The sequence below is a fragment of the Nicotiana tomentosiformis genome, chromosome 4 (genome assembly GCF_000390325.3).
Source record: "Nicotiana tomentosiformis chromosome 4, ASM39032v3, whole genome shotgun sequence".
NCBI classification, from domain to species: Eukaryota; Viridiplantae; Streptophyta; class Magnoliopsida; order Solanales; family Solanaceae; genus Nicotiana; species Nicotiana tomentosiformis.
In genome coordinates, this window is record NC_090815.1 from 39,490,202 (window position 1) to 39,511,286 (window position 21,085).

General features: G+C 35.6%; 2 protein-coding genes and 1 non-coding gene across 3 annotated transcripts; 2 read left to right on the forward strand and 1 right to left on the reverse strand.

Annotated features, from left to right (window-relative positions):
* Positions 1-4,325: 4,325 nt before the first annotated feature.
* On the reverse strand, positions 4,326-5,839 carry LOC138909536 (uncharacterized). The gene is made up of 3 exons (XM_070200740.1): positions 5,740-5,839; positions 4,877-5,637; positions 4,326-4,604 (listed from the first exon to the last, which is right to left on the reverse strand). The coding sequence occupies exons 1-3, from the start codon at positions 5,837-5,839 to the stop codon at positions 4,326-4,328; spliced, it is 1,140 nt and encodes a 379-aa protein (XP_070056841.1).
* A 568-nt stretch (positions 5,840-6,407) lies between these two features.
* On the forward strand, positions 6,408-6,514 carry LOC117273404 (small nucleolar RNA R71). The gene has a single exon (XR_004503410.1). It is a non-coding gene; the product is annotated as a small nucleolar RNA R71 (small nucleolar RNA).
* A 3,650-nt stretch (positions 6,515-10,164) lies between these two features.
* Positions 10,165-18,773, forward strand: LOC104090460 (agamous-like MADS-box protein AP1). The gene is made up of 8 exons (XM_070199734.1): positions 10,165-10,534; positions 14,616-14,697; positions 14,801-14,865; positions 15,334-15,433; positions 15,720-15,761; positions 16,194-16,235; positions 16,429-16,544; positions 18,342-18,773. Exons 1-8 carry the CDS (start codon positions 10,350-10,352, stop codon positions 18,439-18,441), a joined length of 732 nt encoding a protein of 243 aa, XP_070055835.1. The 5' UTR covers positions 10,165-10,349; the 3' UTR covers positions 18,442-18,773.
* The last annotated feature ends 2,312 nt before the right edge of the window (positions 18,774-21,085 follow it).

The following is a 21,085-nucleotide window of genomic DNA, read 5'->3' on the forward strand; positions in this document are numbered from 1 at the left end:
TGAAACTAAGGAATCACGGGGCATATCCAAATAACGATCAAAATACGATGACATATACGAAAAAGTGGAACCTGGGTCAAATAATGCAGAAGCAACTCTGTGGCATACTGAGACAATACATGTGATCATTGTGTCTGAAGCAACGGCATCTGGTCTGGCAGGAAGAGAATAGAATTGGGCCTAGCTGCCAACTGATCGGCCTCCCCCTCTAGGGCGACACCTAGTTGCCTAAGCCTCTCCCCGAGTTGGCTGGGCGGGTGGTGAAGTAACTGGTGCTGAAGTCATAGTCTGACTCCTCTACTAAGTTGGACCTCCGGAAAGGCAGGGGCAATGTCTCTTCACGTGACCCGAATCTCCACACTCAAAACAACCCCTCTCGAACAATGGCGGTAAGTACTAAGGCGGACCCCGAGAACCATAATAATTATCAGAAGAACCTGGTACAGATGAACCCTGAACTAATGGGTACCATAGGCTTGCTCGTAGTGTATATCTCTACTAATCTAAGCTTACTAAGTCCAGGATTAATTAGGTCTTTTCAAGTTGTAATATAGGCTAAGGGATGGGTAGGATATATTTTGGTATAATGACTAACCTTCCTAATTACTTTAATATACTACACTTAACTTTCAAATACACTCTCTTCATGACCAATCCAAGCAATGCCACGAAACCATGTACAATTCAGCCTTTCTCTTTAAGCACAACTGTGCCTTCACTAGCCAGGATAAAAGGAATAGGAGGTGTATTTTCTATTTTTTTTCCTTGTATTTTCTATGACCTTTTTTTTCAACACTCTCCCCATTTAGGTTGCCTAGCTAATGATCTTTCAAAACACACGTACACCTTTGGCCTTTCTATGGTTCCACTCAAAAGCTACCTCAACTCTCACCTTACTCTTCTAGGGACATAAGTGCTTTCGTAGGTAAAGGTTCAAGAAGATCTAGTTAAGAACAAAAAGGGAATCAACTTGTAATGTGGGTGCCAAAGAAAAGGTTTATAGGCTTAAATGGGCTATCTAAGGATAATTTTATTTATGGTGGCATACTAGCTCAATGGACAATCAAAGAAACGCGTACATCATCTCCTAGACTCACAAAGCTTACTTATTTCGCTTCAACTAACACACGAGGCAAGTGTAGACTAACACAGTATAGCACGAAATGTAATCAAGACCTCACATCACACAATGCACATGATTCACTCCGGAAGGCTCATGACCGACTCTCAAGTTAAACAACTAGGCATAGTCATCATAACAATTCCAATAATTAGGAAGTAATAACAGGAGTCAGCAAATAAGTTTAAGCGTCAAAAGAAAATCACACATATTATCAAGTCATGTAAAATAAAGATCATGACGAAAGTACTCAGTTCAAATGCCCCGAACCCAAGCCCCGATATAAAACATGTCAACAACATAGATGCTCAAGTTCTACCCATTCTATTATCAGTTCAAAAAGAAAAAAATCTTTTTGTATTTTTCTTTAGACTTTAGTCCCTCAAGAAAACTGTTTAGGTAATGCATCAGTGGGAAAAGTCCATAATGATTACAAAATAAATCTACCTAAAATACCCGGTTCAAGAAAATGGCATCTCGGGAAAGAACCGCTATTTAAAGAAAACCCGGGATTAAGCCATTTAAAAAAATGACTGCAATTATATAATTACAATGGCCATAAGTGCGATTATGCAATTATAAATAAATCACTAGCAATTAAGCATATGCCACAAAAATCAAAGTCTAACACCCCACCCCACACTTAAGAATGTGTACTGTCCTCAGTCGCACAATATCACAAAAACACAAATAAGCAAGATTAAAAGTAGAGTGGGTGTCAGAAACTCCTTGAGACCCTCTAGGGTCTAGCTAGCAACATGATCCTCAATATTAAGGGTCGGGACAACCCCACACTTAAGCTCAAACATATTCCTCATGCAAGGCCCCGTAAGATTCCACAAAAGAAAATAATATTTCGTGGTGCCGAACTGGGCTTACGTGTTTGAGAATTGTATAAATTCTTCTCCGCAAGCTTGCTCACCATGGCTCCGACCTTTTGGGTTGAACAATGTACTGGAAAGTAAAGAAAAAATTTGGGCAGAAGAAATGCACTTCTGCGGCCCACTATGCGGCCGCAGAATCACTCTGCGGATCGCATAATGGTCGCAGAGTGAGATAGTCTTTTGGGCCAATTTTGATGTCATTTTTGCGACCCATTATGCGACCGCAAAACCATTTCGCAGCCGCACTCTGATCGCATATCTAGCTTTAAGATTTTTCGGAGGGAGGTTCTGTGACGTATTATGCGACCACATAACAAGTCTGCGGGTCGCATAATGACCGCAAACTGAGTCAGATTTGCCCAGTTCTGGAGGGAAATTATGCGGCCTATTCTGCGGATCGTATAAGTATTATGCGATCGCATATGCGACCGCATACCTTATTCCGGAGCTTCATTTTTGGAGTTTTTAAACCCGACCCTTTTCGTTAAAACATATGCCATAGTCCATTTTTTAGCATATTTCTGATATTTTTAGAGTGAGAAAGAATTCTTAGAGCGGGGAAGTAACCTTCAACCTAATATCCAACAATTCTTGCTCAATCCTTGAAGATTATCAAGAAAGTCCTCATCTTAAAGGTAAGAATCTATGCCCTAGCTCTTAATTTCGAAAATCTACTAAAAAGGGGGATAATTAGAAAGATAATTATTAGGTGTGGGGGTTGTTATCTTGCATGCATATGTTATCAAAGAATGTGGGAATGTTGTGAGCTAAAAATGAAAAAGAGTGGGTTGTGGGATGATGGAATCTTCCATAAAAGGGCCTTAAAAATATTAATGCACACCTAGTGTTTGATAATGTGCTCAAATGAGCTAGAATAATGACCATCTTCCTAATTTTGGTCAAACTTGTTATATTTGTAAAATAGATCGAAGTTGCTAAGAATTCCGGAATGTTTTAGAGTTTAAATGATGCTCAATTGAGGTATGTTTGCTAAACCCCCTTCTTCTTAGAATCGAATCCCACGGTATTCATGTAATTGGTGTAAGTCCCAAATTGATCATTATAGAATCGGCTATTCATAATGTGTTTTTGTTGAAGGATGTATGTTCAATATTTATTCTAAATGCTTCATCATATTATCTTGCCATTTGAGGATGTGTTCAAAACGTGGAATATGTGTTAGAAATGTTAAGACTTAAAGTCAAGATCGAAATAAAGGTTGTTATGCCAAATTGTATGAAAAACCTCTATGTGCCTAAGATTCCCAAATTGCTCATATGTGAATTTAATGTCTTGAATGGGAAGCCTTATTGTTGTTGATAATGATAATGATGATGATATTTGAATGTGGAAAGGAGAACGAAAATTATGAAATACGACTAAGTGCCAAGAATGACTTTATAATTGTGGCCACTAGTGCCAATGAATCGAAAGTATATGAAACAAGTATGATGTGAGATGATTGACTGAAAAAGGTAATGTCTTGGGTGAGACGGCCTAGCCGATCGGGCCGTGATCGAAAGCCATGCCGCACACATGGTGGTGACTGTGCTGGAAATTATAATAAAATTGTGGTTATGGTTGATGCCTCAAATGAGACGACCTAGCCGATCGGGTCGTGATCGGACTCCGTGTAAGAATACGGTGGTATTGTGAATTATGGTATATCGGCACTAAAGATCACCCAACCTAATAACATAGAAATTGACTTGAAAACTTATGTGATTCTTAACTTGATGTTTTAGCATTATTTGAAGCTCTTATTGAATACTTGACTGTTCCCCCTTGTATTATTATTTATTCTATTGAGACGGTGTTTAGTTTTACATACTAGTACTATTCAACAGTACTAACGTCCCTTTTGTCGGGGGCGCTGGATCTTTAAATGGATGCAGGTAGTTCCATAGCAGGCAGTGTTGATAAGTGATAGTGGTACATCTTCTTCCTAGCAGACTTGGTGAGCCCCACTCCATCCCGGGGTCACGTATTGTATCTTTTGTTCATATTATTTTCATGTCTCGAGGTATAGCCGGGGCCTTATTGCTGGCACTACCATAGCACTCTTTTGTATCTTTTAGAGGCTCCGTAGACACTATGTGGGTTGTACATGGGTGCTAGAAAAGTTGTTGTGTTTTGATCTCTTGTCCCACTCGAATCATAAGAATGTGTGTATCTTGAAACTTAAAAAAAAATGATCTAACCAATGAGACGATTTAGTATTGTATATATGATCTTCCTACTGTCTAATTAATGAAATAATGACTTTTCTTGATCATGAGTGAGTTGGGTATAAAGTATTTAACAGGCTTGCTTGACCGGGTTCACTCGGTTGAGCACCAATTGCGCTTCTCGAGGTTTGAGCGTGACACCTCAGCTTCAACTTTGGGTACTGAGACTGCCCCTAATCTACAAACAAAAACAAAATGAAATGTGACACCAAACGCATCAACTTCCTCAATTAGCTCGCCCCCCCAAATAGGAGGAACCTCAGTCGCAGCATTCCCCACACCCGTTACAGTCACGACGACGAGTCCTGGCTCTTCCGCAATAGTGCCATCAGTAACACTGAAATCAATCGTCTGAAGCTCCTCTATATCAGTCTGTAAATTTATGGTGTCAATGTCAATGGCCTGTCGATTTCCTCAAATCTCTTCAACCCGCTGACATACTGGCATGTCATGTTCAAAACTTGTACAATTTCTTCCACAAGTTCATCCTCCTCTTCTTCTTCTTCGTCAATTAAAGCTCTTCCTCAAGGATCTTCAGATACCAAGTATGGTGTTATGCCTGCCAATTCATCATCCACAACAGTGATCATGGCCAAATCTTTATAGTGTGCTGGCAATTAAAGTGCTCGGTATACATTAAAGACCTCCACATTATCACCCACTCTCATGGTCATTTGTCCTTCATATACATCAATAATTGCGTGACCCGTGGCTAGAAATGGTCGTCCCAAAATAAATGGGACTTCCTGATCAGGCTCATAATCCAGGATGATAAAATCAGCTGGGAATATGAATGTGCCCACTTGGACCAGCACATCTTCAATGACGCCCTCAGGGCTGGCTAATGATCTATCTACCAATTGCAATACTACCATAGTCGGTCGAAGATCTCCCAACCCTAGCTGTTGAAACACAAACAACGGCATCAAGTTTATGCTCGCCCCAAGATCACACAATGCTCGCCCAACCACATGTTTCCCAATTGAAATTTGAATTGTGAAGCTTCCTGGGTCCTTCAATTTAGGAGGCAACTTATTCTGAATTCTGGAACTACACTCCTCAGTGAGTGCTACAGTCTCGAACACTATTAGTTTGCGCTTGTTTGCCACAATTTCCTTGATATACTTTGCATACTTTGGCACTTCTTGTAGAATGTCCACCAATGGGATGCTAATCTGCACTTGTTTCAAAATATCAAGGAATTTCTTGTACGCTACATTATCTTTCACTTTCTGCAATCTCTGAGGGAACGGACGTGGTGGCTTCGCAATAATTGGTTGTGGTTGCATTGCCACGGCCTCTTCAATTGGATTCTCTACCTCCTTTGCAGTTTTCGATTCGACGTCTGTGGTGAGTTGTTTTTCACTAAATGTCACTTGCTTTCTATTTTTCGATAGCACTTTTTCTAATTCTCTCCCATTCCTCAATGACACAGCGTTAATAGGGGCTTTAGGATTAGCCTAAGTGTCGCTAGGTAATGCTCCCGTTGGTCTGGTGTTCTGGGCACTGGCAAGTTGCCCCATCTGTTGCTCTAGATTTCGAATAGCAGTAGGTTGATTCTGATTATCAACCATGATCTTCTTGATCACCTCCTCAATATTACCCATCAGATTTGTGGACTGATCTGCTTGTGGTGGGCGAAACTGCTGGTATTGACCTTGAGGTTTGAACTAATTTTGATTACCCTGATTTCCACCCCATGAGAAATTTGGGTGGTTCCTCCAATTTGGATTATAAGTATTACCATACTAATTCTGATTAGCTTGGCCTCTATTTGCATTCCCCACAAAGTAGACTGACTCTGGATTCGCTAGACAGGCATCACTGGTTTGGCCCTCGCCGCAGACTTCGCAGAACACCTGCACCTGTTGCACTGGTTGGAACTATTGTTGGTTCTGAACCACATTCATCTTGCTAATTTGATTCGCTAAAGATGCTACCTGTGCAGATAATGCTGATACAACATCCAATTCAAGTACCCCGATAACTTTCTAGACTGTGTCTCTGCATGCTTCCCCTTGCCAATCTGGGTTGCTTTTGGAAATCTTATTCAACAGCGCATAGATTTCATCGAAGCTCTTTTCCAATACTTGACCACCAGCTGCTGCGTCTACCACTATTTTTGTTTTAGGCTGCGGATCTTCAATAAAAGTGTGAGCCAGTACCTCGTTAGTTTTGTTATGGTGTGGACAGTCTCTTAGTAGCCCTTTGAGTCCCTCCTAGGCTGCATAAAGTGATTCACCTTCTCTCTGTTTGAATGCAACTATCTCACTTCTTATCTTTGCGGTTTTACCAGAAGGAAAGAACCTAGCTAAGAATTTGCAAGCCAAATCATTCCACGATGCAATAGAGTTAGCTGGCTCAGATTTCAACCATCTCTTGGCCTCTCCCAATAGAGAAAAGGGGAACATTGTGAGCCTGACATAATCAGATGTGACCCCGTTAGTGATATAGGTATCACTAATCTCCAGAAAATTCAGAATATGTTGTTGGGGATCTTTGTGTGGCAATCCCATGAATTGTCCATTTGCATGAAGTAGCTGGATCATGCTCTGCATAAGCTCAAAATGCCCAGTGATCCTAGGCTTAACGATACTTGAGGTGACATTAGCAATGCTAGGCATAGCCAATTCTTGTACCGCCAATGGGTGTTCTTCCGCCATTTTCACAGGAAGTTGGATGAGTGCTTGTAGATTATTTGCTTCTCGAGTTTCTCTCAACCTTCTACGAAATGCTCTCTCAGGTTCTGGGTCAAAATCCTGTAGTCTATCATGGCTTCTAACTCGTCGCATTCAAGCAAGGTACCTGAGATCAAACACCCAGCCAAAAAGGAGATTAAAAAACTAAACTCGATGAGTAGTAAAAGCTTAATGTAGCAAAATAATTAATTTCTAAGCCCCCGACAACGACGCCAAAAACTTGTTGCCCTAAATCGCACACGCAAGTATACGCGGTCAATCAAGTAATAAAGAGTGAGTATAGTATCGTTCCCACGAGAACTTGTGATCAATTATCAACTAAATCAAGCAATTTTCAATTTATCGAGTCAAGAACCATTTCAAGGTGATTTTTGTTTGATTAATTCTACTAACTAAAATTACGATTAAGAGAATAACTAATTAACTAGCACACTTAGCACGAAAGGTTTAATTCAGTGAGAAATAATATTCCAGGGTTATGGTTATGTAACAATCCTGTCGAATTCTTCAATTAACTTGACTTATTAATTTATCTGGGTTATTAACCTGCAAAGACAATAAAACTCGTAGAAATTCGACAACTTCTACTCGCCTATTCAATTTATTCTAAACCCTATTTTTCTATGAGATTAGAGATAAATATACACAATAATAATCTCTTGCACAATTGGCTAAGCACGGCAAATAGGTTTATTTCTATCCGTATTCGCAAATCAATTCCCCAATGACTAGGTTCAAGATCGCACTCTATTCAATCCTATTGCAATCAAGAATTACCTCTTTCAAGTTCAACTCAAGATTCATATATAGTATTTTACTATTAGTTAGGCAGTAAAATAATTAGGCTCGGGATATGAATAAACAACCCAACATGATAAATTAAATCATCAAATCAATCTCCGAATATCAACATTTATGTAAAATCATAACCCTAGAATGAACGAGTTTAGCCACGCATAGTCATGGTAGCAATCTCAATTAATTCCCAAGAATACATAAAAATCAATAATAGAAGGGAAAAATAAGAACTCAAGATGAATTCCACGGTTTCCGAACTTTGTTATGGATTCTCTCTGCTTCCAAGTATGTTCTTGCCTCCCCAGGGTCTTCTCTCTTTTAAAAAGTGGCTAACTCTCATATTTATATGGTTTAGGGTTTATTTGGGCTGAAATTGGCTTTTCCTAATTTGGATTGGAAAAGCTGATATTTTTTTACTCCGGTCCCGGTCTGGAGAAGTGAACCTCGCTTTGCTGTCAGGGACTTTTTTGATTTCTTCTGCTTCGGTCCCGATCTGGCGAAGTGACTCTCGCTTTGCTGTCCGGAACTTTTCTCTTCAGCTCCGTTTCACTAATTTTTCCCCCATTTGATCCTTTTCCGCGCAAGTTTATTCCTACACATAAGAAATACGTAATGAGGATATTTTTACTTCAAAAGCGGTGTGAACTCCCGCAACTCACACAAGAATTAATGCACAAACACACTCAAAACATGCATTTTTCACCCTTTATCAATTACTTATTTAATTTCAGCAATATTAGTTTAGTAGAAAAAACTACCACTCTTGATTACCTTGAACAAATATTCGATTTTAGTTGCTCAGTTAATAGTTTATCTAAGTCTTTGTGGGTTCGGCATTTGACTTTCAAGTCGCTTTATTACTTGACGATCACGTATACTTTTGTGAACTTGAGGATCCAACAGGTCAGGCCTAGCTCGTCTCTTGTATGATCTTCTTAAAAAATAATAGACCTACTCAGGATCCATATATCTAAGTTGTTTTTTGTAAATGACTATTCCCAATTTCCACCATGTTAATTTAGCCCATTAAATTCAGCGGGCTAATTAAAATAATTCTTAGTTCTGCCCATCAAGTCTCATTTTAAGAACATACAAATCCATTTAGCATCTCGTAAATAAAGCTCAAATAGGATTTTATACTAGTTACCTTGACCTAAAGTGTCAATTCCTTATTTCAAAACCACAATCCCGAGGGCTCTCAACCCAAAATAAATTTTCAAAATACGTTTATATACCAAACTCCTCTGCGATTACACTCAATCCTTCGATGCCTGGCCAGGCATTCATGATCGCGACATAATACTATGCGAAAGCGGAAGTTCACTTGGTCCATACTAGCCCTGCGTGATAACAGAATTGCACCAGCGACATACTCTCACAATCGCATCAAACTCTTCCCTATTGTGATCCTGGTCCAGGGCAGGGCTATCGTGATCATGGCACAATCCTTTGCAAAGCGAAAGTTGACTTTGTCAGCAGTTTCTACAATCGTGACACACCTTTCGTGACAACGGAGTTGCACCAGCCACATACTCTCGCTACTGTGACACCTCTTCCGCGATCTGGGTGATCCATTAGTAAACTAGAAATTGTGCACCAACCACTGTTTTGACTTTCATATCTGAGCCGAACATGCCCGAACTCCCTCAAGACTCAACACAAACCGTAGTAACAAGTCAAAAACAGTTTTAACAACACATAAACGTAAAATACAATATAGAACCAAGCAAAACAAGGGGTCCAATTATTACATTAATATATTTAAGTGTGTAAATCTTATATAAAAGGTTAAGTTGTTAGAACACTACAAAAAGAGTTGGAATTAGCTACGAACGTCGTCGCTAATCTGTCGCTAAAACGCTCGTAGCTAGCAAAATTTTTTGATAATCCGTTGCTAATCCGTCGCTAAATGAGATTAGCGATAAATTTTTCTGTTTAGCTACAGAATTTCTTTACTAAAACCTGATTTTTTATTAGTGGAAAGCACACATTAAATTAATCTAGTTATATTATATCTCAACAAAATAAAACAGATAAAGGAGTTCACTAGTCAAAGCTCAATGAGAAAGAAGCTAAAGAAAGTGAAAGTAAAAATAGACTTGACAAAAGAGAAAAAATACTAGAGGCTTTAACATAGCCTTACTCTGAAAAGGATAAAAGAAGTAAAGATCACTGCTTAGAGGACATACGGCTACAATTCCCATTGTACGGGAACTTGTATAATAACTGTGAGGGGTTGATATATCCACCAGACACTAACGGACTATAGTTGTGTTAGCCATTCACTACTCGACAACAAATCCTTAAAACACCACCTGGTTCTTTAAGACCTGTGGTCTTACCACTATATCCTGTCTTATCTTTTCTTGTACTTGCCTTTTCAGACAACCTCTCCTTTCTTAACCTAATAATCCTCCCCGCTTTGAAACAACAAAAAAAGTAGTACTCCATACTACAGTTTCTTTTTTTTTTCTTTTACAAAAATGGGTATTTGTTTATTTTTGTGAAAAAAACTCCTACCTAGGGTTTTTGCCTTTTTTTTTTTCTCTTTCCCCTTTTGTTCAATAAATCCAGGGTTTCCATTTTGAGGTCATCTGTTGAGAATTGGGGAAAGGGAAAGATGGGAAGAGGAAAAGTGGAACTGAGGCGTATAGAGAATAAGGTAAATAGGCAAGTGACATTTTCAAAGAGGAAAGGTGGTTTAGTGAAGAAAGCTCATGAAATCTCAGTGCTTTGTGATGCAGAGGTGGCTTTGATTATTTTCTCTCACAAAGGGAAGCTCTCTGACTACTCTTCTGATTCTTGGTACGAATTATAATTTAATCCTCCATTGTTATCTTACTTGTTTGAGTTCTCCTTTAAGAAATGATGTCGAATAGGGTTTCTTCTTGCATGATTCGGTTCTTACTTGTTTGCATACTCCCTCTGTTTCATTTTGTGTGACCATGTTTGGCTGAGTGCGGAGTTAAAACAAGAAGAGAATTTCTGAAAGTTGTGGTCCGAGACATGTCGACAAGTTTGTGTGATTTTGTGGTCTTTAACATGCTACTTATAATATTGTGTGGCTATAAAAGTATGGAAGTAAAGGTTTTATAGAAAATTTAAATTATATCATTTCAAATTTAGGATAAGGTAAATCTTATTTGAACAGATTAAAAAGGAAATAAGATCACATACGCTGGAATATGAGTATTTATTTGTTTTGTGCTACAAATTGGTTGTCTTAGAAACACATCCATCTTCGATTTCATCATTTTTATGAGTATATTTGTTGCTTGTAGTAGTGGCTCTTGCTGTTAGTTTTTCGTTTTCGTTTGTTGTTGAATATTACTACCGATAAAAGAACTATACTACGTTATCTTGGATCTGATCATCTTTACTCTGCTAAGTGTCTCTGCTTGGAAAGGAAAAAAAGAACAACGAATTAAGTAAAATCTGTTACTTTTCCAAGAGTCTCTCGGAACGTATTGATCCTTAGTTCAATGGATTTCTCACTTCTAACAGAGGATCTTGTAGCTATATTATATGTTAAATTGGCATTTCCACGCTCATGAATCCTACAAATTTTGGGGAAGATTTTGAGGTCTTGTTATTCATATATTTTAAATGATACACTTTCCTTTTTAGTCTATTCCAAAAAGATTATAGATTTCTATATTTGGAAATAATTTACTTTAAACTTTTTATTTTACCCAATTTATCCTTAATGAGAAATTTTTATAGTCACACAAATGTCATGGCCCTACAAAGCTTTTGCCCCTTAAGCTTTTAGGACCACATATTTCGAAACTATTCTTCTTTTTTTCCCCTTAAACTTTGTTCCGAGTCAAACTATACCATCTAAATTAAAACGGAGTGTATGTATGTATGTATGTATATATATATATATATATATATATATATGTGTGTGTGTGTGTGTGTGTGTACAATTTTGAACGCCGTTTTATTCCCCTCTTTCCAGTTTATGCGAAGCTTTTCGAAGTACAAGGGCCAAATTGCCTAATTATTTATGTGAATATTGACATAAAAATTTCAATTTTTTAAAAATAAATTTATATATTTAGAAACTACATGAAGAATACTATATAAGTTACCATATATAATAATTCAAAATATTTATTAATTATTTACAAAAATTATGATTAAAGAAAATCTTTGTTTGACTCCCCAAATAGTAATAGGTGTACATAAAGTAACATAGGGATAAACTTTCTTCGTCTAGTATTCTTGTACAGGAAGAGTGTGTGAAACTCGAGTCATCCACATTGACCTATTAAGTTTGACGAATACTGGCTAGAAAAACAGATGACTGGTGTAATCGTTTAGTGCATGGAAAGCTACTTGACCTTGACATAATACAGCTTGGTGAATTCCGTCAATCATGAGAAACTAGAGTTTAAATCTCAATAATAATAATAATAAAACATATCATATTTTCCCATTTGTGTAAATATTAATGGTTAGAATTATTTGATATATTATAGGAAATAGCAGCCTAGTGAAATAGTCGACATCACACGCTAATCAGACACCACCATTTTAAGTAGAAGCGATCTTAGGCACTGCAGAATCAAGTTATTCTATTTATGGTGATAATGTCTGAATCATACAGAAATAAATGCATGCAATATTGGTGATTCAGAAAGGCTGGGCAAAGTGAAAACATGCAGGATCTTAAGCTATTGCGCTTAATATTCAATCGTTTTTGTTACATTTCCAAGGGTACGGAAACTTAATGAAAGCTGTGTAATCACAAGAGAACAGTTTATATTCCCATCCATCTTTTTCTTTTTCTTTAGAATTTCCTCAGAATTATTAAATATACTTTGCTACACTGGTTTATAGAGGTTAGAGGTAGGAATTTGTTAGTATCTTCTGTCTATATTATTTGTCGTTTTTTGATAAATTGAAAATGTTGTAATATATGCGATACATAAAAAAAATTGAAGTCACTCTTTTACAAAACTACTCTTATTGCTCCAATTAGTGGGTGAATTTATTAAGTGGGACGTTTCAGAAATAAATAAACGATAATTTACAATTTCTCTTAGTTATTACTCCCTCCGTTCCAATTTATGTTAATCTGTTTGACTGGGCATGAAGTTTAAGAAAAAATAAGACTTTTGGAATTTGTGGTCTTAAACAATTCAAAAAGGGCCCAGAGTATTTATGTGGTTATAAAAGCTTCTCATTAAGGGTAGAATTGTAAGTTTAAGCAAAATTATTTCCAAATTTAGAAAGGGGTCATTCTTTTTGGAACGGACCAAAAAGAAAATAGATTCACATAAACTGAAACGGAGATAGTACATATATTTGTTAAAATGTGTGTAAACACTTAGTGTTTTATTTTTGCTAAAATTTGACCTCTCATTATAAGTTAAGTATTACACATATATTTGCATTTTTTTTTCTCAAGAAATCTTTATAGAGGAAAACCAATTTTCTGAAAAAGCATTTTCAAAATCCATGGTCACCTGGCCAACATGGCACATATTGATGTCCATTTCGTAGCGGAAATAGGTTTAGTTGGACAGCAGTTTGTAACTAGAGAAAAGAGATCAATTGAATTGTATTTAGCGGAAATTTTGAAGGGTCGATAGAATATAAATTTGAAAAGCAAGGGGCTGCGATAGCCAGCTTCTTCCGGTAAAGATAGTATCGAAATATTGTCCATCAAATTTTTACGACCAATAATTCATGCATAGATGGGTTACCTAAACAAAGACATTTTATTAGGAATTCTTTTATGTTATTGAAAATTATTGGAGCTTTTCTATTTTGGCTATAAGAGATATATTACACAAATAATATATGTGCTTCATCTATATCAAAAAATAAACTTTGGATGTATGATATATGTATAATATGTGTATAATCATGTATTATTTATATATACTCGTTAGAAAAATCAAACAGTGAATCTAATGGCTATTTGTGTAAAGACCCCTTAAATAGACGGGTTCGATAGATTTTAGTAACTTTGGCCACATCCTGCATATGTGTTAAAAATTCACTAAATATATACTAGCACTTGAGATTTTTATCTTAGAATCGAGAAACCATAAAATTCAATTCTCAAATCCACCTCTAATTATGTGAGACAAGTCTAGCTTATTCAAGCTATCCAGCGGCAACCTACAATCCACAACCTGCAAAATTATTGGAGTTACATGATCAATACAACGTACGTTTGGGCTAAATGGGGTAAGATAAGATGTTTCGATAATATGAATCTAAGTTGCTCGGACTCTTTACTTTAGATGCCGTACTCGTATCGACACGATATGTGTATGGGGTAGGTGTGGAATTCGTACTAAATATGGTCAACTGATTTTGGGTACTTTTAAAAAAATCGACGGAGAAATTGGGACGGATATAATGACTTCTGAAATCAAAACAAAAGATAGGATAAAATTAAAGAAAATAGAATACCTTATATACAGAAACTTTTATGTCACTCATTTTCCTTTTATCTCCTTTCCCTCTTAGATTAATATTTTATCCTTCTCAGAATACATTGTAAGTTTTTCACATAATGTCTCATAATTTAGATATACTTTTATAACTCTATTTTTAGATATATGAATTATTTTTAACCGAATCCCTGCAATCGTGCCTGAATCCGTATTCCAGAATCTTATAATTTTGATCATGAAGGATCTGACCTCTAGATCTACACCCATATCATATACCCGCACCCGAATCCAAGCAACTTAGATATCAACTTGCTCACAAAATGCATCTGTTTGAGGAATGCAGGAAGTATTTTTCTACGGTACCCTTGTTACAAATCAAGTATTTTTACATAATGTGTCTACAAAATTATTTCTTCCAAAGATTTTTCTTGGAAAGAGGTAGCTAGTAATTGTACCACTTCTTGCAACAGTATGGAGAAGATTCTTGATCGATATGAAAGATACTCATATGCAGAGAGACGCTTTCTTGCGAGCAATTCTGAATCATCATCAGTATGACTATCAGCTTTTTCTTTCCTTTAATTGATAGGGGTACATATCTGCAAATACGAGGTTTTCTAGTATCAATGCACTAAGAATGAATTATATATTGCAGGAGAATTGGAGCTTGGAATACACAAAACTCAAAGCTAAGATTGATCTTCTGCAAAGGAACCACAAGTAAGAGCATCATTGCTTCCATGAAATCTTCTGGGAGAGTTTAATTTATATACATCATGTTGTAAAGAAACTTTATACTATTAATGTATTTTACATGCTTTATGAGATCATTTCCCTTGCTTTGTTAGTTTCCCATCATGTTTAATTACTACTCTAGAAGTTAGAACATGATTTTTAAATGATTTAGTAACAATGACGGAACTAAAAATTTATAAAGGGAATTCAAAAAAATACTAGAATATAACAATCAGAATTTAAACTTTTGACTTAAAGTAACTTTTGAACCGCCTTTATTGATACATTAAAATTTTTTCTCAAGGGGATTTCATACCTTATATATAACAAAAAAAATGTTCGTAATTCCACCATTTTTTGATAAGTGTAAAAATTATTTACACTATCAGTATTTTCTTTTTGAAAACCTAGCGTAGACTGATTCAATGTTCATTTTTCCTTATACTTTTCCAGGCATTATTTGGGAGAAGATCTGGAGTCGTTGAGCTTGAAGGACCTCCAGAATTTGGAGCAGCAGCTTGACAGCGCTCTTAAAGCTATTCGATCCAGAAAGGTAAAGGGACTTTTTTTCTCCATTCAAATTTTGGGCTTTTGTTTTTTGGTTTTCTTTCCGGTGTCCAGTGTTAGTCTGGATTCACACCGTATAAGATTCATTAAAGGTAGAAGCACTCCCTACTAGAATTTTCCATTCTAAGTACTCGAATTCGAAACCTTTGATTAAATTTGTCCTACCACGATTCTTGGTGGTTTAAGGCCTATAAAAAAAGAAAGCACTACCGACCAAGATTCAATTTTTGGGCTTTCACTAATATGAACTTTTGACTGCTGTTCTCTTGCAGAATCAACTCATACATGAATCTATCTCTGAGCTGCAGAAGAAGGTTTGCTTCCTCGTGGAAATTTTGCATTTTATGTACTAGCTTTTGTTGTTTGAAAAAGTTAGCTAGAGCGAAAGTTATTTTTCAGGAATATATTTTTTATGAGAAAGTTGTTTTATGGTATTTGGTTACAAAAATTAACAAGGAAAAATAACTTCCCTCACTTATAGGCATAAGTCATTTTTCTTACAACTATTAACTTCATATTACTTGATCCAACTAAAATTTAAACGTTATAATAAATCTTTAATTTAGTACTAAAGATTTCATATAACACTTCCTATTTGACGATTATATTACTTATTATCCTTAATACAAAAAATATTTGAACTCACTCACCCATAAAAAATTATGACGTTTACCATATCAATCATAAACTTAATTGAAAAATGGCTCGTCATTGATAGCTTAAGAATTTGTTCTGCTATTTTACAGGAAAAGGCAATACGGGAGGAAAATAACACGCTAACGAAGAAGGTGAAACTACTTCTGTTATTAGCCGTAAAATTTTCATGTAGTTGCATTTTACCATTTCTCAATTTGTGCATGCTAATCTTTTCTGTTCCGATTTTATCAGATGTCCCAAAAGGGCGAAGGGACTCTTTCCACTTCGTTATCTCTAAGTTATTAAGTAGGCTCATTTTATTTGCATTGTCTATTTGCTGAACAGATCAAAGATAAGGAGAAGAGAATAGGACAGCAGGCTGAATGGGAAGAGCAAAATCATCATGTCCCTACTTCAACGTCTTTTCTCTTCCCACAAACAATTCCATGCCTAAACACCAGGTAATTATTACTTATCTGCCAAAATAAATGAATGAATAAACAAAATTTATCAGCGTTTTATTCTTGGAAAGTAGTACGTCTTATAATCATGTCAAACTTCCGATTTCAATTTGAATGGCATAGCGGCACCTAATAATGTGGTCGGTTAATGAAGTGGGATTGAACATGGAGACCAAGGTTTAAATCCCAGTATAAACATAAATGTTAGATGATTTGTTCTTATCTATCTAAGTTTAGAGTTACACGAAATCTATGCTTGTAGACAAGGGTGTTCACGGAAAACCAAAAATATCAAATCAAACCGACGACAAAAACTAATAGGTTTTTGCTTGATTTGGTTTTGATTTTAAATTTTAAAGACAGACCAATTTTGGTTTGATTTTGGTTTTAAACAAAAAATAACCCAAAAAAAAAAAATCAAACCTAACCTAGTATAAAAGTACATATTTAAAATTTATTATTACACAAAAGCACACAAATTCTAGTTTGATTGATCGTCTTTATTTTTTTAAGTCTAAGAATCTTTTTTCACAACAAAAATAACTTCTCTTTAATTAGATCCTTAAATTATTAGTCCACTATTTAATTCAATTGACATCAAGATATCTTGCTAAATGATATATTTTCTTAAAGAGTAATTGCTTTGATAGTGTTAATTATGTTGAAAAATAGCCGTCAAAATATGTGCTTGGCAGTGTATATCTCATATTTAAGAAAAAATCACTAAAACTAGAAAACCGAAAAATAAAATCGACAAATATATACAATAGCAAGACTTAATTTGTTTGGTTTGATTTTGATATTTGAAAAATTGACTTAATTGATCAGTTTCTTTTTAGAGGAAAACCGACCAAAATCGAACTACGAACATACCTACTTCTAGGAGGTATCAAACATCTTATTAATAGAGGTGGGCGTTCGGGCAATTCGGATTGCATATGAAAATTTCAGTTTGGATTTTTTATTTTCGGATTGAAGAAATGACAATCCAAATTCAATCCAAATAAGTTCGGATTTGATCGAATTTTTTAAGTTCGATTTCGGATTAATCGGTTTGGATATTTTGGATTTTCGGTTTTGAGCTTATAGGTTGAGAAGTTTCTTCCTTTTACAAAAATGAATATCCAAATGAGTACTCATGTTAATTTACCTGAAAAGTTTTCCATTATCACTCAATTATCCAAATGAAGTATTCAAGTAATGAAATTATTATCAAAAAATACAATAGAGACATTAATACGGCCGATAAGAAGTGAAAATAGTAAAACCATGTTCAAATAGAAAGTATTATCACATTAACTTAGTAATTAATATTGAATATATGAGATAATATCTAATGGGTAAGGTATTGAACTTATTACTATTGACATATGGATAATGGACTAAATATAAAGTATAAGAATTTCAGATTTTCGGATATCCAAAAATTCGAAGTATCAAATCCAATATCCAATCCGAAATCCAAAAAATTTCAAACTTAAATCCAAAATCCGAAAATCCAAACCAAAAATCCAAAAAAATCGGATTTCGGGTCTGCCCAAACTATGCCCACCCCTACTTGTGGATTAATCAAGTTGCACCAAAATACCACTTACAAATTTTTTTTGTGGAATGGCATTGGGTTTCTCTTACTTATTTTTGTCATTGCTAGACTATGTTTACGTTGACCATCAGCTTAATGCAACCCTCTTCTTTTACCCCCATTGACCATGCTTTTCGAAACTTAGATAAAGAGGGTTGATTGAGTGCTATTTGAGAGTCTTAATTAAGTTTGCCGTGGGCTAATTATGAATGCAGAGGCAATTTCCAAGGGGGAGAAGCAGAGGCAAGGAGGAATGAGCTTGACCTAAATCTTGATTCTTTATATCCAAGCCATCTTGGATGCTTTGCTGCTTGATAATGAAGAAAAGGGTGATTTTCAGAAGAACTCTGCTGCCGAATTCAAGTTTTCCAAGTCCGTGTGAACATCTGGATTAAATTGTTTGAAAATAAGAAATTACTCTTACTTTTGGAAGTTGGATTCATTGTAACTTTGCAACAAGTGTGAAGAGAGCTAGTTACATCACATTTGCAAGTGAAAGGAAAGTGTAATTCTCTATGGCAATATTTCACACCTTTGATTGCGAATTAACGTGCTGCCTATCACGTGTTTGTTGAGAAATTAGATTGAATTCTTCACTAATTCAATAATTTGTCTAATTTACTGGTAATACACTTGGCAATTGTCAACATTCAAGTGAGAATTTCTTTTAGTTCTTAATTTTGGTTGTGTAATCTGCTATGAAATTAGGCAATAAGTATGTCCCTGGTTTATGACGTTCAAGGTGTCATTTCTACAGTTTCCCGGAAGTACTTTTCCTGAAAACTTCATTAAATTTGTGCAAAATAATATGTGTTGTATCAATACTTAACATGTTCCCTTTTTTAGAAAAAAGAAAAAAGAAAAATTGCTTTCGGATTGAATGTTTGCTTTGGAACTGAATGTTAATCTGTTACTTGACAAATCTTCAATCAAATCCCCAAGTTATTGAATTGATCTTTATGATAAAAATATCTTTAATACCCCTAAAGTTGCATTAGAGTCGCATAATAAAAATTGATCTTCATTATGTAAGTATATATGTACCTCATCTAGGACATAGTAGTAAGATAATTTCATATTTGACAAAACATATAAGATGAAAAGAGTTGCAAAAAAGTTTTAAACACTACATTCAAAGCGATAACATTCAAAAACTGTGGTATATTGTAAGTTCTACTTTACAACCGCATTGCAAAACATATACCAACTGACAGCCTAACAAGAGCTCATTGTGACAAAGAAAAAGAAGATTACCAAGAGCTCGACTAGCAATTCAAACTCGAATTTGTGTTGAGATAAGCATGTTTAGCGTAAACTAAATTTTGATGATTAACAAATGTATTGGAAAAATTAGGTTTTTCTAATGTTATTTTCTATGCTACTAACTGGTGCTAAGACATAACATGCAGATGATAAAAGAACCAGGTTTGTAGTAGAATGAAACAGAATGGTGAAGATATTGATCAAAAACGACAGAAAGTTGAATGCAAGACGAATACCACAAAGAAGTCAATTCATACGCTATAAGGAAAATATTAACGGGGGAATCCGTGTAAAAAAGGGTTTTATCAATTATAAAAAGCTTGCATTCAAGAAAAGGTTGAAGAGTTGGAAACAAATAAGAAAACCAAATCTAATAAGGAAAGGTTTTTCTTATCGAAATATTCTACATTTTGGAGTATTAATTGGAGAAGAATTTCGGCCAACCTCACAACTATATAAAGAGCCTTAGTGCTGCTACTCAAGTCTCATGCTATTCGCACAGTTTCAAGGAATCACTCTTGGCAATAGCAATCTCAAGCACGAAGGTGCTTTTGCGGACTCAACTTGCTCAACCAAAAGAACCAGATTTCGAAGTGGAAGCTGCTTAGTTCTTTAGTTTTTAGGTTGAGTCATTGTTCTTGAATTGTAACCTAAAAGGGCAACCCGATTCACTAAATCCCGCTATGCACGAGGTCCGGGGAAGAGGCTATTTTCACGACTTGAACATGTAACCTCCTGGTCACATGACAATAACTTTACTAGTTAGCCCCTGTTCTTGAATTGTAACCTATTTACTTTCAAAGAAATGTAATCATAGGTTAATATAAACTTTGAGTTTTTCTTTCGCTTTCTAGACTAGTGTTAGTTTGGAAAGAAATAGCTATAATTAAGTAAATTGTAGGGGATGGGTACTAGAGTTAGCCCCCTTGGTTATTGAGTTATAACCTAAATACTGCTCTTTGAAGTTAGTGAAATTTTAAAGGCAAATCCTATACCGATAGGTCGTAGTTTTTACTCCATTGAGAAAGGAGGTTGTCCACGTAAAATTATTGTGTTATTTAAATTTTATATTTAGCTAGTTGTTTGTGTCTATTAAGTAAAAGAACCGGCTTTTTTAATTTACAAAAATCGAGTAATACATAATTTACCCTCCCCCTCTTGTGTTACAGTGAAATCTTAGAATAATAATTGGTATTAGAGTAGGCTCTTTCAGCAAAGACTAACACATTGAAAGAATCTACGATGGCTGCATCCCCAGACGCTCAAGAAGAAAAATTAATTGTTAGGCCACCATTGTTCACCAAAAATACTATGGATGGTGGAAAGAAAGAATGCCTAATTTTCTAGAAGATGAACACTAAGAACTTTGGGATATCTTTCAGAAAGATCCTAAGATTCCTATGGCTGTGGATGATATGGGCAATCCTACTGGACCCAAATAATACTCTGAGGAATGTCATGACTGAAAATTCCAATAAGTCATGATGGCATCTAATGCATCATGTTAGGTAAGCCCAACAGTATAAGTCACTACTATGATAAGAAACCAACAGAGATAATGAATGAAATAGGCGAAAGAATTTAATACAACTATCCAAAAAACTGGTAGTACAAGTCACGAGCGAGTATGAATAAGTGTACAACTTCAGTTTGAGGAAAGATACATCATATGTTTGAAATTTACATAAATAGAAAT